Below are 19,240 nucleotides of genomic sequence, written 5' to 3'. Positions count from 1 at the left end.
TCTTCACAAAAATCCCCTGGTGCAACCCATGTCTACACTATATAATAGTTTTTAAACCTCTGGAAATAAGCAACTTCTCCCCCTCCCACTTTTCTTATCTTAAGTGTGCATGGTTATTCCTTGCAGAGCTATGCTTTTGGAAATGCCCATTGCCCAGGGACAGAGTTCTCAGAAGACACGCAGATAGATCTTGCTTTGCCGTTTTTTTGTTGGCTATTCAAGTAGATGTATTTCTGAAGCAAATAGAGCAGGATCTCCTAAAATGAAGCAGTTTAGAATTTAATACCCCTCCTGCCTCAGCATCTCCCCAGGTCTTCATCTCACCTCCCCCTGCCACAGCACACCTGGGATCTCCCAGGATTTGCTTTTTTCTGACTCCAGCTGCCCCACAGACGTCCATCAGCCATGTGGCATGTAGTTCAAATACTTTCCCCAATGAAGACAGCGCAGTCCGGATAAAGCTTCAACAAATGGACCCCAAAGTAAAAACAATTACCAATTCTGCAGTGCCCCCTTCACAAGTCCAACACAAAGCTGCAGACCAGAGCCACAGAGGATCTACATGTCCAGACACCACCCTCCTTAAGATCTCGTGGCCACCCACTTCGATTGGTAATTGTCTCATATGAAGATGTCTTCTTCTCTTGACTTCAAATGAGATGAGACAACCAAGATCATTATCAATAGTGAAAACCTATTTTTGTGGGATTTAGACCCCGCCAGTGACCAAAAACCACAGAGATTATGGATACTTTGTCACTTACTCTCAGAAAACGGCCAGCACTTTGTTTACAACCAGCTCTAGCTGGTCTTCCCAGAAGGCAACCAGAAATTCATGTATAGGACCAACATTATTTGGAGCAAGAAGGTATAAGCTACTATCTAGTTCAGCCCTTCTCTCCCCAATGCTGTGATTATCAATTGCAGTTGAATCTTAAGTAGTGGAATATATGATACTTCAGGGCTTTGGTGTACATGGAGAAATAAGGCATAGGATGTTTTCTTTTTCCTTTTATTTATTTTTTTTTAATTTCAGAAACCATTGAGATAAATTCCTAGTGTCACACAGAGAAATTATAAACAGTAGCCTAAAACTTCACAACTTTTCATGCTAAAATATTTTATGCTCTTTTGATGGAAAAGATATGATAATTCCAACTTTACTGTGAGACTATTGCAGCCTTACCAAGACTCACTTCAAAGGAACGGGAAATAATGCATAAAGAATTATATAGGAGGAGCCCAAATTTAATTCTAAGACACCGTGCTCAAAGGAAACATCAACCTATCTCCTCTTCTGATCTGCTCCAGGCAAGATGACAGTATAGACTTGAATTCCCCCGAGTTCCTGCCCCAGAGGAAGCTGTATTGGCAGAACATGGACAGCAGATGGCGCCAAAGTCCGTCTTTTCAGGCTTCCCTTAACCATGGCTTCCCAGGAGAGATTTAGGAGATTATTTTTCTTCCCCTTAACTATTGTTTTGTATATTGTTTAGATTTTTGTCTTATTTGCAGTCATTCAGTCAGCCCTTAGTAACTCTAAGAATAATTCAAACTTAAATTTGCCTGACCTTCTTTTCTCGTAATGCTGAACTTACGTACAGGAAGAAACTTATGATTGACTTTGATTGCTTAATGGATGGAAGGTTTGCCCAGCAATCACTGAGGCTGATTATTTTGAATAAATGTTGTCCTCAATCCAGGAAACAAGCCCTAAATACCCAGGAGAAGCAACAGAAATTCGCTGGCCAGATTTGAATCACAAACTTTCTCTCAGAGCATGCTCTCTAAAGGTGTTGAAAATCACCTATCCTTTCTTTGAGATGCTATTGAAAGACGAATCAGCTGGCTCAGCATCCTGCACCAGGTTTCTAGTGTATAGACTTTGCCAAAAAATACTCATATTCCTCAATTTCAGGATGTTTGATCAGTCATGCCCTTAGTCACAAATTCCCTTTTTAAGCATTGTCATAGCAAAGTGCAGCCCAACATTCACCTTAACACAGTCCCACTTGTCATCTTGTCCTGGGGTTGAGAACTTTGACCTGGTGAGTTGACTCAAGATCTTTAATCTTGCTGCAGCAGAATTTAGTCCCTTCAGGTCAAACATTAAAAGCCTTGACCCAACTCACTAACCAATGATTTGATTCAGGGGTATTTTGTGCCTTTCTGTAATCCAAACATCTATAGTTGATAACAATAATGATTCTGCTACCATTTGTTGAATGTTTACTAGATACCACCCATGAAAGTGCGCACACACACATACACACATATAGAATGTGGCTAAAGACCAATATGTGATATTTGTCTGTTGTATGGAGAACATGTAGCAATTTTTGACTTGTGGTTCTACTCACCCATCTACCCTTTAGGCTAGATTATGTTTGCAGACTCTTTACCTTCATTATATCTGTTTGTATAATAGAGTACTTACTGAACCTGGCCATCTGGTGTGGGAAATAAGGTTTATCATTTGCATTTCTACAAATAAGCAGAAATTTGATAACTATGAACAAAACATAATTAATGATTGTGCTGATTATTCTTCTCTGAAATGGCCATTAACTGAAGCACTCTCCCACGCAGTCATCTATACACACCTATGAGTATAATTGCATGCACACTTGTGATGATTCCCCAACTGTCACCCATTTACCCCTGCATTATCTCAAGCCTATCTATTTACTCTCAAAACCAATTGTGAAAAGAGCAAGTTATATAAGTATATCAGATAGCTATATGAGAGCACTCAATAAATAATAATTGATAGAGATGAAGATATCTTTAATAGATCCACAAAATTCACTTCAAATAATTTTCTTAAGGATAAAATTAAATATTAACACAGTCATATACTGGGATTCTCTATACGTAACATAGAATATCATATGAAAATAATAGTTAATTCTCAATGATGTGTATGAAAATATCACATGTGTATATATGAATCTGCATGGAACATATATTCTTCTCTTTGTATCCAGGTATATTTGTATGTCCATACATTAGAAAAATCTTATATTGAACATGTTTATCTAGATTCATGTATGTCTATATTGCAATGAAAGAATTTCTGCTTTCTCAAATATTTACTACCCTTCTCATAAAAGGATAAGATGAGGCTTTTTAGACTTCCCTAGGTGCCGCTCAACTCCAAGATGACTGAAAGATAAACTAGCCTGTCCAGCACTAAAAATGATATTAAAGAAATAGGCAGAATTAGACTCTTTATGAAAACCTTCTGTTTCACGCTGTCCCTAGAGCAAAACAAAAATAATTTCTCTTTAACCATGTACGGCCTCAATTTGTGTGTACTCTTTCTCTGCTTTGGAAGCCTCATTGACACACTCATGTAAACAAATGTGCCACAGATCTCATGCCATCTGTAGCATATAGAGGGACTCAAATGTCCATCAGGCCAGAGCCCCAGAGCGCTGTCATTAAAAGGGCTTAAAGCTACCAGGGGGGCCAAAAAGGGTAGGGATGGAGGCCAGTGAGGGAGTGTTAGGGGTGGCACCGAGCTAAGACTGAGAACACCTGGATTCCGGTGCCTGGTCCAGTTAACTAATCAGGTGCGTTTTGCAAGATACATGATCTCCTTGAACCTTAATTCCTCATGAAAGGCAGGAACCTGAGACCTTTCTATTAATATGATCCTATAGCCATTCAGAAAATTAAAGGATTGATTGAATATTTAAAATTTTAATCTGTATTTCCATCTCTTTACATATAATAAAGCTCATTTTACACTGTAACTATGCTGTTTGAAGTTTGCATATATTGGTATTTTTATAGTAATATTTTTAATATTTTCAAGATGGCATTCTCATACAAATACTCCATTGAAATCATTTTTATAAAGATAATGAATGCCTTTGTGTTGTTTTGTTTATTCTGGCTATTGTTTTAAACAAGCACAAATTTCATTTGCCAAATGTTTGACCAGAGACTCGCCGGCATCCCTTCACTGGGTGCCTTCACTGTGTAGTAGTGTGACAGGCAAAGACTCTGAACTCAGCTGCCTGGGCAAAAACCCCAGCTTGCTGGCTAGTAAACTTGTGCAAGAGATTTTCCCTCTCTCTGCTGTTATCTCACTGTGAAGCAGATTTCATTGTAGCACCTGCCTCAGAGCAGGTTGTGTGCTCATATTTGTAAAGCATTTACAACAGTACCTTGTAATAAGAGCTATGTCATTGTTTACTGGTTTTGTTTTGTTGCTCTTGCTATTATCATTTACAAAAATACATAGACTAGGAGAATATTCTTGAATTCAAAACTTCTCCTGTTATTTTACCTCTGATCTATTATGTCTGTTGACAATTTTGGCAACATTCACATACCAGAGGATGCTCCCATTGCACTTGCAAACCATCATAAATTTAAATATGCACACACTCACATACACACTCGTTCACACACATTCACCTGCATATGTGCCCTCAAGACTTCAAAGTGACCCATAATTACAGTCATACTGATCTATCTTTAATGTCATCATTTAAGCATACAGTCTTAATCCCAAAGTCTAGGTTGTGAAAAGTACTAGTATTGCCTTCTTATAATGGATCTATATGAACAGAACTGTACAATAGGAGAGCGTAGACAAGCAAAGCATAGAAGACAAGATCTTCTGACCTACATTCTCTTCCCCAATCCTCCCCTTTCTGTCAACACACAGAATGCGTATCCACTTTTCCTCTTCAATTCAGTCTCCCTCTTGGACCTATAGGCACGCCCCCCAAAATCAAGCCCATGTGGGAAAACTAGAGTGCCCGCCGGCAACACACAGACCGCCATTCCAGGATGAATTCTGAGCAAGTTCAAGGCTCAGTTCTGCTTCTGCTTTGGACCTGCCTCTTAACCTCTCTAGGTCTATTTGTTGTTTTCTGTTGTTATTGTCTTTGCTTCTGATTTTTTAAATATCAAATAAAGAGTTTGGGCCAGATGATCCCCTGCTTCCTCTTAAAACTCTGCAATGAGTTGACTTATTTTCCACTTTGCAACTAAAGTGTCACTAGTCATCGATATTACTTTGAAACAGTTCCCCTGCCTATAATCAATAAATAAGTACTGCCCCCCTCACCCCCAAGAAACAAGAGAGTCACAGATTAGTTCCATGTTTTATTGATGGAGATGCTGTGATAAATCGGCTGGAGGAGCCCGTGTCTGACTGCCGAAGGACCCTCACCAATGCCTGGAATAATAATGAGCGCTGGCACCGCACCGGGTGTCGTGAGAGCAGAGCGTGCAAGAGGAGGCTGGTGAGGAGGAGCCCACCGCACCAGCAGAGGCATCAGCAATAGCCAGTTTAGGACCTTCTCTGGTGGAAGCATTTCCTGTTTAGAGGTGTTTCCATCAGTGATACTCCTTAAGATACTTACAGCTCAAGAAGAGGGATTCAGGGACGATTGTCAGCCCTTGTTGGGCTGTACACAGTGCACTGGCTTTGAAGCGCTGGGCCCTGGCCGGGGCTCACCGTGAACATGGTCCGCAGGCCGCCGGAGCGCAGAGTGGGCCGGAGGTAACTGTTCTCTTCTCTCTCTCTTTTGCTCTGCAGGACCTGGGTCGGTGAGAGGAATAAACGGATCCATCAGTCTGGCCGTACCACTGTGGCTGCTGGCAGCATCTCTGCTCTGCCTTCTCAGCAAATGTTAATAGAATACAAATTTTAAAATAATTTTAAAAAACACACAAAAATGCGTCACACAGGATACACAGAGAGAGAAAGAGTGAGATGGGGGAGACTTTATTTCACAACTTTGTGTGTTTATAAATAAAGGGGGAAATAAGAAAAGGAAGAAGAAAATACAACCTTTAAAACAATTTCAAAGTCCATCAATAAACATTTGAGTATAATTCAGGGTGGGAAAGCTCTACCAGGATATCTGTATATCTAAGCAATGTATGCTGTATGAAGACTATGTCATAATAAGGACATCCAGAGGTTGTAAAAATAAGACAAGTGAAGAAGTACCTGATGGACATTAACCCCACACACACTTTATCCTTCCTTCATCTTTTTCCAGCTGTGAGGAAAAAAAAAAAAGAAGGTCTTGCTTTCGGTGTGTATATTTCCATCATCTTTTTATTGTTTTTCATTTGAGCTGACTCGTAACCATTTCAGACTATCAATGAAATCCAAGCAGGCTCTTCTGCCTCCACTATGCCCAACTTTAAAGGCCACACCCGCCCCAGATACTCCCTTTTAATCTCCACCTGTCCCCCGCCACCTGCCACCTCCCTTAACTCCACTACCCCTGAGCACTAGTCATGCCGCAAATGCTAGGAAGTGCCATTTTAATTTCCCCACTGCGCGTGCGTGCTCACGTCTTTCTCTCTCACGTGGGTGTACATGTGTGTGAGCGTGTGTGTCCCTCTAAAGCATGCCAAGGGAATGGTCCATGTGTACATAGACTTTGTGCTGTAGATACTGTCCCGCATTGTAATTGTGAGGCGCGGCTGTGACAAGTTGCTGGGGGACGTGCAGGGGAAGGAGGCAAAGAGTAGAGGCCCATCCCATCCATGGCTGTCACATGACATCAGTGTGTATTCAGACCAAGCCGTGCCCCTTCGAAGGGCAGAACCTCATATTTCTCCTAGTCCAATCATCAGAGCCCAGTCGATAGTCACTCAGAATATCACTGTAAATGAAAGTGCCTACTATTGATGGGGTGAGCAAACAGAGAGAATAGGTGACGTGGAGGAGGTGACCTAGGAGAGGTTTCTGATTTCACACTTTTTCCATGAGTCTGAGGGATTCATAGATTTGCTGGCTTGCTGCAGGCTGGGTCCTGCTCTGCTGCAGGGTTTAGTAGCATGTGCTGAGTAAATCCCCAGATGAAGGAAGGTCTCCCAGGGTTAACTCCTAAAGAAAGGATAAGGAGCCACGTGGAGATCCTACACAGCCCTGTTTTGCCCCCTCCCTCATCTTCAAGTAACACTACATTTGCCCTGTGGATTCCCCTGAGCAGAGATTCTTTCCTATTTCAGATCAAATAATACAGTGAGAGTGAGCAGAGCAGAAGTGGACAGATGCTCAGATCCTTACTTGTATTGGTAGAGATACGGACAGAGCTCTAACACAAAGCATTGACCACAACAACAAGGAATCCACTCCTGTGCTCCTTTGCAGATTTTTGTCCTGGTGTTCTAGGACGCTATGTTATTTGGTTGTCCACATTATCTCCCTTCTGTTCCACTGATAGTGTTTACAGCACCATTGTTCATAGTAGTCCATCATTATCCTAGGCCAGGCCACTAGGAATGGAGTTATATTCCAATTTCCCTGCTCACTTTCGTCTTCTAGTCTCCTGAAAAGGGTGCAGTGGGGAATATGCTGTTTAAGTCTACATCAACAATCATCATCTTGCCATTAACACTGAAATGCGAGTTAGTGTCTTAACCAAAAGAGCTGGGAAATGTGTAATAATTTATGCAGAAGTTGTATGCTTACCACAAAGCTTGGCATCATCACAACAACAGAAGGATTTTCTCAGGAAAGACCTTGCAGAGAGAGCTGGCTCTATGTGCATAGATAGCTTTGCCAGGAAACCAGCACTACAGGAGACATTGGAAGTGACTCAGTTTATGCAAGGACAGAAGATTATTACCGAGGTCATAATTGGAAGTATTTTAGCAGAGCCAAATACGGTACCTCGCCAAGTTTTGAAACACGAGAAATAGCTGTCATGTGATACAAAACAGGAAATTTCATAACTGCAAAAAAAAAAAAAAAAAAAAAGGACGAGAGGAAGAAAGGAAAGAACAAGGGGGGGGCAGGAGGAAGGAAGGAAAGAAGGAAGGAAAATTTCTCTTGACAGGTTTTAATTCAAGGCTCTTTGCAATGAATCTATGAACATAATAATCTCCATGATAAGCAGTATTTTAATCTCTTCTAAGAGATTCTATTGTTTGTTTTAGAAGTTTATCACCAGTCTTCTTTTATGACTTTTGTAATTTAGACATAGAACAGAAGAACAAATTGGGCTTTGAAATCAGTAAGAGCATTTATGGCAAATTCTGCTATAGATAGGAAACTACTAAAACATAGGGAAGGTTGGCCATATTTCTCTGCAGCATCAACTTACTGACAATCAGGGATTTCTCTAAGAATTTGGTCTTAGTACAGGATTAAAAGTTTATCATCCTTCATGATAAATGTTCCCCATATATATGAAGAGCCAGCCACATCCTTAAGTAGAATCTTTAGAACACATGATAATTTAAAGATATACAGTATCAGAAAAGTAACAGAAGTTAATTCAATTTAGTATCAGTTTCAGTGGCATGTCACAGATTTTAATCATACACCTCAATTTCTAACTGTCCCCACCCTATCATAAGGACAAGGCCTTGGTTTTATGGAAGGAGATTCTCCATTGAAAGGGATGTCTTTGCCTTGTCAGCACCATTTGTTCCTTGCGTTTTAATAGAATGGACCATATATTAAACATAATTAAACATATATTGAATATTGTGGTTTTTGCATATACCTCTGGCAGGATCTGGGAATTTAAGAAGTCATCCTGGATCCTGTTTCAGAGCAAACATTGACCCCAGTAATCTTACAGGTTTGAGAATGTCTCTACGTAATGTGAAGAATGGAGAAGGATTTTTAAAATTAAAAAAATAAAAAGGTAGAAGCCAGGACTGTCACCAAGAAATTGAGTCTGAACATGAGACTTCTTGGAATTTAATTCATCATATTGCTGTAAATCATCCCCTCAAGAATCTTGTCCCCTGGTAATCAAAGCTTAAACTCTGAAAAGAACCCACAGATAGAAATAATACACTGAGAGGAGTGACGTGCATGAACTAATCTGAATGGCTAATATGTGTAACGTTCTTTGTATGCAAAAGAAACATCATTATAAAACATAATTCCTAGACTCAATTGATTTCCAGTTAAAAAAGCAGAAATAACCTTGACCCAGGGCACTTTCTGAACTATGAGAACTAATCTTAGGTTTTACAACACAGAATTATATACTCTGGACAATTGTTCATTAGAAACTATTTGTCTTCCTTGTTTTGAGACATAATATCCTTCTGCCCTAAAAGAACTGAGGCTTATGGGAAAGTCATTGAGTTTTCTGTTGGCAAGAATTGTCCCATTGACCTTCACCTTCTCTCCCAAATCAGGCAGATTTCTCCCTTGTTGTGGGCATTTTTTAGCTACATATTTAGACAACTGGGGCTATTCATAGAGACCTTGTAAAAGAACTCGTGATTTTTATGTTCTTGGAGGACAGAAACAAAAATCTGTTTCTCCTCCAAAAATGGACTTACCTCCTTTGCACACACAAACTAAACTCCTCAGCATGAAATTGTATCTGAGTTATCACCTACCAAGTTGTTAGCTTCTCAACTACTCCAGAGTCATGGTTTCCACCCCCAGAATGGTTGTGGTTTGACTGTTTCTATTGGCTTGTCTCCCAGAATTTTTCGTTTTGGTTTTTGCAGGCCTTGAATTATTTGTGGAAAAATAATATATGTGTGTATGTATTATTTTTTATCTTTACAGATGCTATATTTACAATATTATGTGTATTAGAAGGCAAATGTAGAATAACAGTTTAAACCTAAAAGGAAGAGGAGTACTGAATTTTGTTTAAAAAAAAAAAAAGCTACGCTTCATTTAGAAAGTCATGGAGCCCCATTTTTTTCCATTTTGTTATTATTTGTTTAAAAGGAATTTGTTTATGGACCATGTTCCATGGGCTTATTTTTTCTCTTTATATTCAAAACCTTTTAGCTTAAATTTAGTCTTGGTTCTCGATTACTATCATTTTTATAGAACTATAAGTATAATGCAATATCTAACCTATAAAAACTATTATTTTGAGACAAATGTTAAATATACAACAAAATAGTGAGATTAGACCTTGAGTTAAGAAATGCAAATTAGTTTAGAAAGCCTCCTTCTTTCTTAAGTTTTTAAAAATATTTCTCCTACAAAGACTGCATCTGCCTCAGTGATATAAATTTTCCACCATGGTTGGCATAAGATCTGTAAACATCTTCCTAACTGCAAAATGGAGTTTACATTTATGTGCACACTAGTGGAAGAAAAGTAAACTATTTTCATGTTGTCAAATGTGGCCAACTGAAATTAAAGAAAGAATTTTTCACCCAGCAATGTACATTACTCTCCTTCTGGCTAGGATGCTGGTGTTAACATTAGGACTAGGTTTAATATTGCACCAGTATAAATGTTTATGAGTATTATGAAAACCTTATTTTAAAATCTTGATTTCCTTTCAGCATATTTACATACTGTGTGCTGATTAATAAATTAGGCACCAATCATGTGTAAATCAATGTAAATCACTAGTTTATGTACATAATATAAACTATGTAAACTTCAGTTTTCAGGCAGGGCCCAAGTTCAGCTAAACCTGTGACTATTAAAAAAGAAAATGAAAATAAATAAAAACCAAAGCATTTCACAGTCAGAATGGGAAGAAGTATAACTAATGGCCCAAACTCCAGGTTGCCCCAGAAAAAGGAAGCAGGCCCACAGGAAGCATTAGAGATTCATATCCCGCTCAAGGCACAGGAAGCCACCTCTTTGTTCCTTCAAGACCCAAGTGGAGTTTCTCCCAACTGTTTCCACAATAGTCTCACCTGGTTCCAAACCAAGGGAAATGATGAGATAGGGAGGAAGGAGTTTTAATGGTTAGTGTGTCTGGTGCATCAACTCCCAAATATCTTCTTGATACTTTTTACTCACCATCTGAGATGTCTTATTGAAATAGCTCCATGGAAGTCAACTACACCTTGATGAACAAAATATTACTCAGTTTTTCTTTTCCATCCATCAAAGGCACTGGGAGAGCTTCTTTGTCATCTTAATCATAATAAATTGTGGGATATAAGAACTATGTTATATCTCTGAGAAACATTCTGCTAAATCACCCTGGGAAATGACTACTTTTACTTAATCTAGTAGACCTCTATGTCTACATATCTATCCTGAATATTGCAAATGAGAACAAAGTCATTTCAATTGGGAGTACCTATCTCAGACACTTTCTGCTGGAGGTTTTGTTTTGTTTTTTTCTTAATGTCTGGTGCGTTTAACAGACATATATACTTTTTCTAAAATCTAAACAACTGATACCTAAAGAATCATCGAAGAGATGACTTAAAGGACTACATGACTTTTCTGAAAAGACTGTATTAGAAAGAAATTTAAATCAAATCAATAGTACATTTAAAATATACTCCTCTACCCAAGATAAATGGCAACTTTAAAGTGGGCAGAAAAGTGTGCTGGATTGGAAGTCAGGAGAATTGGGTTCTAGACCCTGGGTCCAGCCACAAACAAGCTATGTGACCTTAAGTAAGTCACTTAACCTTCCTGACTCTTGGTTTTCTCATCCTAAAACTGAGGAATTTGGGTGACATCTCTGAAACCTCTGTCAACTCTAAGCTCTCTGATTCTGAACAAGAATCTAATACCATGCAGTACGGTGCCCAGCTAGTCATTCCAAGAAGTTACTTGTCATCTCTAGTCTGGTCTCTGGACTATCTGTCATTCCCAGAATCATCACGCCATCATCTCCATTTCAAAAGCCAAAACTTCCTAGAATGTAGGATCTCTGAACTGGTTCTACAATTTTCTTCTAATCCAAACTTCTTAACAATGTTGATAAGGGACAGGGTCATACTAAACTGAAGGCACTGAAGTAGCTAGAGTTGTTTCCTTATTTATAATAAAATCTAACTCTTGAACTATATTCTAATAACCTTTCACAGGAAGGAAAATAACCAGATTGGGTATTATGCCAGTAACAAGTGAGGAAGTTGTGCATATGAAAGAAAACATCAGTTTTCTCTCATCCTGGACCAAGTGTCTCACTTTAGTAAATGTATGTCCTTGAAAAATAATGTGCTTGTGCTGATGGCAGTAAGCATGCGATCCAAGGCAGGTTCAAAAGGCAGGTCCGTGAGATACGGGCAAGATTATATATTGTTGGGGAAGGAATTTCTTATGGCATAAGTTTCTCTAAACTTGACTTATAGGCTATGAAGTCAAGCAAGTGCATGGAGAGAAAACAAACCTCATTTTCAAAAAGTACAATGTCAATACCATCTAATGAGGTCAGGTTGAAAATAGGACAAAAATAGACACATTTTAGAAGGTTACAGAGCTAAAGATAGTAAGAGTTGTTGTGAAGGCCAAAAACCAAACGTGAAAGTTCAGTTCTCTGAGAAGAGAGTAAGCAGAAAGGATGGTTTCTCAGTGGTTAAATTCTTGTGCCATGTTCTGGATGGATCGAGCATCCACTTGTCTTGACCCATCAAAGTATATCCCCACACTGTCCTAGAGACTCAATTTAGCATTTGTCCAATGGTAGCTTTCCGTGCATTGCCCAAGAGAACAGAAAGAATCCTAGTCTCCTGTACACAAGAGCAGGGATTACACATAACTTCCCAGAATTACTATCACTTTATGTAGATAAGGAAACACCATGTACTTGGAGTACTTACAAAGCTCCCCTAAGTGGGAGAATGACCTGCCCAAGGACAACTCCCCATTTCCATGGATATTTCAGAGGTGCCTCTTTTTGAGTGGTGCTCCTGGATCTGCTCCTGCAGCTATGTTCTCTGTACAAGCCCTCTCTATGTAAAGCCAGGCACAGAGTTAAAATCTGCTTTCTTGCAAATGAAAACACCTAAACTACTAGCTTCATGGCACGTGGCAGTAATTCTAAGCTATTTGAAGCCTTTTTAAACCCACTTCCCTACGTCATTGCTCTTCACCAGAGAATGTTAATGGTTCACACTGGTGAATTATGGCCAAGTTCTGCAACCTAAGTATTTACTGGAAGTGGGGAAGGTTAAAGGGAGGAAATTAACAGGGGGAAAGCAGCATGGGAGAAAACCTCCAACTCCCTCCCGCAGCCCTCCGTGCTTCACCCCTTCCTTCTCACTGCTGTGCTGAATGGTGTATAAATCCTGCTCTTGGTTAGAATTCTCATTAACAGTGTTATATACATATAAATATATATAAATATATAAATATATTTCTTTTTTCAGCCCTGTAGACATCAACAGAACGTTCCTTAATATAAACACATGGCCATTTTTTGTTTTTGTTTCTTTGTTCAAGGTTTTTAATATTTGTTTATTGGGTGGATTTTTTCCTCCTGGATACTAGCTCTGTGAAGAAACATAAAAAGCGCAGTGTGTGTAAAACAAATTAAAATTTTAAAAAAGCTTTTTGCCTTTTTTTTTTCAATGTATTTAAATTCTATTTCTCTCTTCTGTTACTTTACACGTATGAATGCTCTGCTCTTCTGTGATCTTAAAACAAAATGAAATAAACGTGAAAAGGAGATGTATCTTCATTGACCTGAGTCAGTGATCTTGTGGTTGAATATACTGTTTCTTGGAATTGTTCATGAATAAGATAGAGAACGAAGCCAATGATAATGAAAATCATGTGAGCGAAGAGTGGACAAAATATTATACTAAAGAATCACTTGAAGTTCCACAGAAGCGAATGTGGTATTTACAATAATTGTCTTCATCTAAGCAAAGAGATTACCTAAAAGTGTCTCTTTTCTCCCTTAAAGGAGCATATAAAATAAGCATAAATTACCACTGGGAAGCTACAGATAAAGCATTAAGAAGTTATTGATTTTAAGATAGGAGTAAGACCCTAAGACATACCAGAAATTAGGGGTACACTCTTTAAGTCTCCATTTGGAGTTATCTTTAAGGGTTAGTTTTCAAAGGATCCTACCTGATAGAATTAGGAGGAATCAAAGTCACCTTTTCTTTTTAATTTTATTTTTACTTACGACAAAAGGCAGTTTGCTTCCTACCCCTCCTGAGAGCTATTTCACCTTCACCAAATGTTTCCAGAATCTGCATAGAATCTCAATAGCATTGGGGACAGATAGAAGACGACAAGAGAAGATGAGAAATATGCAATCCACAATCCAAAGAGGTGAGGTTGACCAACCGTATATCAGAAGCGATTAGGAGGGTCCGAAATTTGATTCATATGAGCCAAATTGGGTCAGAAAATCCAAGAGAAGTGAGAAGTCATCCCAAATCACAGTGAGTAGCGGGGGAGGGGGGGTACTGTGGGGAGGGGGACTGAACATTCATGATCAGCATTAATAATCAACAAAGGGTCTCAGAAGCAAAACCTCCGGTCTCCTCTGATTCAAAGAGACAGCATGAAGAACCCAATCTCCCCAAATCTGAATTTTATATAAAACTCTGAAAATGCTCTTCTTCAATAAGTTTGCCAAACTCAAGGTTAAACAAGACAGCACTCACACCAGACACCAGACACAAAGTTGGGGACCTCAAGCCATCCTCGTTTCTGATCAGCTGGTAAAACCATCCTCTCTGATTTAATAATTTCTTGAATGACTCACAGAACTCAGAAAGGTTTTATACTTATGATTATAATTTTATTATAGAAAAGGAATGCAAATCAGAACAAGCCAAAAGGAAAGACACAGAGGGCACAGTCTGAGAGAGTCCCAAATGTAAAGTTCCCTCTGTCTTCTCCCTGTGGGAATGGACACCACTTTGCCCTCTCAGCACACTGACGTGGGACAGTACACAGAATGTTGCCCAAGCTTTGGTGCCCCAAGTTTATATTGGAGTCTCATTGCTTAAGCATGATTGATTGAATCATTGGTTATATAGTTGAATTCAATCTTCAGGCTTCCTCCTCTGCCAGGAATTCAAGCTCGTATCACTATCACATGACTCAAAGCTCCAACACCTTCACCACATGGCTGGTCTTTCTGGCACAGGTGGTCCCATCCTGAGTTATCTCCTTAGAGACCCACCATGAGTCACCTCATTAGTAGCGACTATCAGGTGTGGCTCAAGGGGGAACAAAGATGAATAACAAAGAAATTCCTACGGAAGATGCTCCTCAACTTATAATGGGGGTTATCTCTGGATAAACCCATTTCATCAGACACTGAAAATATCATGTCAAAAATACATTTAACACACTTAATCTACCAAACATCATAACTTAGCCTAGCTCACAGTATACATGCTCAGAACACATACATTCCCATATAGATGGGCAATTATCTTGTATTTCATCTCAAGAGTAATTGCCTTCCTCTTCTCACCAGAAGCAGGAGACACAGATTGGCATATTATAGACATGATGGGATGGGAAAACAAAAAACACAATATCCAAAAAGTGCTGACAACACAGTTCACTGCAGAATATTGGTCGTTTACCCACATGATCCCATGGCTGAGTGGCAGCCCTATCTCACTGCCATGGCCCGGTACCATGAGAGAGTATCGTCCTGCATACTTCTAGCCCAAGAAAAGATCCTAATTCAAAGCACAGTTTCTACTGAATGCATATCACTTTTGCAAAATCGTCAGTTGAACTAACTATTGTAAGTGGTGGACTGGCTGTATTTGGAAAATTTCAAGGACTTAGAGTTTACCTCCCAGAAATCAGGGACAAAGGCTAGCCAAAGTCTTCATTGTATACCTCTTGTTGCCAATCTTTTAAAAAAACAAAAACAAAAACACCTGGAGTCTCTAATAGCATTATCCCTAGTTGGCTTGAGATTGTATTTCCTTTAAGCTACAGAAGGTTCAGGGTTGAAAGTTAACAACACTACATCAAGGTTTCACTATCATTAGTGCCTCAGAAGAAACTCCTCCTGGTATACCGCATTTTTTTTATGTCCATCTATTTAAAAGTTTATCCAAAACATCATGTAAGAGCTTGGAAGGAGGTGAGTCTTCTAACTTCTGAAGGAAAGGGACATGAGTTTTCCTCCTTGTGATCCTTATAAACATGCTTCACAGGTGTGGTCAACCCCTCCCAGCTTAGTTCTTCCCCAGCCCAGACCAGCTCCACTGCCCTGAACAGTCCAGGCTTGAATAGATTTAGCCAGACCTGGAGAGTTAGTTAGCCCATTCCAGAAGGAAATGAGTCAAGAAGAGGCCTGGGTTATACCCATTAAATACATATGGGCTCTCCCAAGACACAAACATTCCCCTACACTACCCCTCCCTCACCATGCAGCCACATGCCAACACCTGGAGACTCTGTCTCAGGGTGTGACTAGTGATAAAATGTGGAAAAATACAGAGCTCTCCCTGTGCACCTGTTAAACCTTTGTTTTACAAACTCTGTCTTCTAATGAGAAATCCCATACCAAGTTTCTTTTTTTTATATGAAATATGGTGCATTAAGGAAATAAGACCTTACACAATTGTGCAAGAAGGTGGGTGAGGAAAGGTCTGCAAAGGGAATTGGGAGATCAAAAAAAGTTCTAACCTTGCCCTTAGGAATAGAACTATTTCTTCAGATGGACAAGTAGGAGCTTGCAAGAGACTGTTGGACATGGGGCATGTCCAACTAGAGCAGGGTGGAACAGGAGAACAGGTGGAGAAGTTAGCAGGAAGCTCTTGCCTTTGCTTTATTGGTCAACCTGAGGTTGCTGTAGGTCAGGAAAGCAGACATCAGGGGAGCTGGACACAGATCAAGGCAAGAGAAAAGCAAGGCAGAATCCTCTGTACCTGTCTTTCATGACATCTAACTATGATGATCTTTGGAACGTAGGACTGCTGCTTCACTCCCAGCTTCACAAACCTCAATAAATTCCATTTTTGGTCAACTTTAATCAGGGCCCATATAAGAAAAGACACTCTGGGAAACATGGCTCCAGCTTTGCCAATTGGTCACAGTACAAAACTACCACAGACTTTAACTTCCTCTTACATACTCTATACTTTAATTATATATTTCTTTTTTTATCTGTATGTGCATGCACACATACACATGCAAGTGATCTTAAACTCCCTGAGCATAGGGATTTTTATCTGTCTTATACACCTCAATGTCTACAGCAGTGCTTAACATGTAGTAAATACAAGGTGAGGCAAAAGTAGGTTTAAAGTTGTTCATATGAAAAATAATACAATAATTAATAAATAATAATACAAAAATAAACTCTGTAAAATGATGATACAACAATAAACTCTGTGTTTTGTGTACTCACAACTGTATTCAATGAATAATTGTAGGTTGAAGTTTTATTGCTACCTGGGTATGTGCCCCAACTTTTGATTCTTTTAGATCTTTTAATTAGCTATATCTTAGTCCTCCGTAAGTGATTAAATGATGGGCCTCAACATACGATGAGTTCCATAGGTAAGGAGACTGTTGGAAACCTCTGCCTGCAAGATCTTAAGGAATTTCTAATGCTAAAATATAAGGCTACCAGACAGTCTACTGGTCAACGTATTTTGGGGTAGGACTTATGTCTGTTAAGGGTTAGTAATATAAGATGAGGAAGTGTGATCCACTTAAACTACAGCAATTAAAGCCTTTACAAGACATTTAATGAAGTGAATTCCCAAGATCTTAATGCCTGATGCTGAAAACATGTGTCTCCACAGCTTAATTCCTGGTTTCCCATGGGTAAAGCTTACACACTAGGTCCATCTATATAAGCCCTTTTTTTCTTTTACATTTTGAACTACCTGTAAGCTTCCCTAACCTTACAGACAGAAATAAGGCCACTGCTGGTATTAGACTGAATTTACTCCCTGGCCCCTCCCGTCTTCCTGGGGAGGGGCAGCATCTCATGTCAGATTGGGGTTCCCTGTTCTGTTCTCCAGTAATCTGGCCTGACTCTCCCTGTTGCAATGCCCCCTTTAACACCTCTGGACTTTGTAACCTTACAAAGACAATGGGCAAAGTTCTGGTTCTTCTGGAGCTACTTCCTGCTGGCCAAGAGCATAGTCCTACCTATCCCTTGGTCCAGGGATTCCTATCAAAATAAAAGGGGAATCTGGAGTACAGGGAAGGCTTCATGCAAGAGAGAAGGATCTTGCAGAGTCCAGGTCAGTTGGCTGTCCCTAGAAAGCAACATGAACAATGTCCAAAGGATGGCACTGCTGGACATGTTGGCATCTTTGTCATGTTCTGGAGGTGACAGGTCTGGCAACAGTGTTAGAAGACACTATCAAAACTGTAACAGCAAAATGACAAAGACAGGGATCAATTCTACAATGTCCCACATTAAGAGAAAGTGGTTTCTTTGAAGAAAGGTATGCAAAGCATGTCACACTTGTATGAAGTCCTTTTGCCCATTATACTTAACTCAGGATGAAGTAAATATTCTAGAATTCCTCCCTTTAATACCTCTTCCCCTTTCTGTCCAAATCATTAGGGCAGAAAAAAATAGCAGATTTTGAGACAACTGAAAGACCAGCCCACACTTCACCAACTCAACCATTTATTCCAACTAAACTGTTGTGTCTCAGGAGGCGACGATGCAGATGGGCTTCTTAAGTGAGGCCTATACTATGTAAACAATCACCCAGGTAAATGATGCCATAGACATACACCCTATGAAAACAGAAACGAAGAGCACACAGGTAAACTCACACAACAAATCACAAACCAGTCTCTGAATCCACAAGACTGTCCTTTGAGAAGACACCCAGTTGCAAGGCCTTTGCTGGAAAGACATTAATCAGTGACAATCTGACAAATTCTTCTTGTCTTTAAATTGAACATCTCTGGTGATGTCACAAACCCAGTTCAACTTCCAGGTGAACACAAAACTTTGAAGACAGCTGCGTTAGGGTCCAACGTCCACCACTGAGCATTGTGATTTTCCTTGAAACATGATTTTTATCCTTAAAAATCACCCTCATTGTCATCAAAGGGACTGCATTAAAACCAGTTTTAATTTTTTCTGCTAATTTGCATAAACACAACAAAAGCAGCAATTAATCACATAGGCTCTTTAAGTCTTCTCTGCTGGAACTCACATAAGAAACCTTAGAACTGAGCTCAAGTCAGCCCTTCAGGGCAAGAAACCAAGCCATCTGGCTTTGCCTGCAGTACCTATATTTCTCAAGTCCTCGGGGTTCCCAATATGCCCTGAGGTTTCTCCTCTCCATCTTCCAGGAATGCAACCTTCATTCCTTCCCTGGAAAGACTGCCTTGAATCACACAATCAAACAAGATACCAGGCCATTCCTCTAGTGGGCTTTATTAGTTTCAAAAGTCACTCTCCGTTCCTCAAGACTTTCTGGTAACAACTGAAGTCCAGGCATGCCTCCTTTAGTTATGCATTCTTGTCAGTCTTGGTTAACAAAACCACCACTGGAAACTGATCTTAATGGTTTTATGCAAATAAACCTTATGCCATCCATCACTCCTTAAGAATGTCAAATTCTAAATCCAAGTCTCTATGGTCAA

The 19,240-nt window shown here is 39.6% G+C and overlaps 1 protein-coding gene across 2 annotated transcripts in view; it reads left to right on the top strand.

Moving 5' to 3' along the window:
* LSAMP (limbic system associated membrane protein) overlaps window positions 1-8,467 on the top strand; it is a 679,473-nt gene extending 671,006 nt beyond the window's left edge. For both annotated transcript variants that reach the window (XM_090276849.1, XM_090276839.1), the window contains one exon: window positions 5,561-8,467. In XM_090276849.1, coding sequence (XP_090132975.1) covers window positions 5,561-5,658 — 98 coding nt within the window. In that variant the 3' untranslated portion in view covers window positions 5,659-8,467. The remainder of the gene's footprint in view (window positions 1-5,560) is intronic.
* Window positions 8,468-19,240: the final 10,773 nt, after the last annotated feature.

This window comes from Furipterus horrens, unplaced genomic scaffold (assembly GCF_987537825.1).
Source record: "Furipterus horrens unplaced genomic scaffold, mFurHor1.1.pri manual_scaffold_1, whole genome shotgun sequence".
Taxonomy (NCBI): domain Eukaryota; kingdom Metazoa; phylum Chordata; class Mammalia; order Chiroptera; family Furipteridae; genus Furipterus; species Furipterus horrens.
Note: the sequence above shows the minus strand (reverse complement) of the source record. Positions and strands in the feature narration are given on the sequence as shown.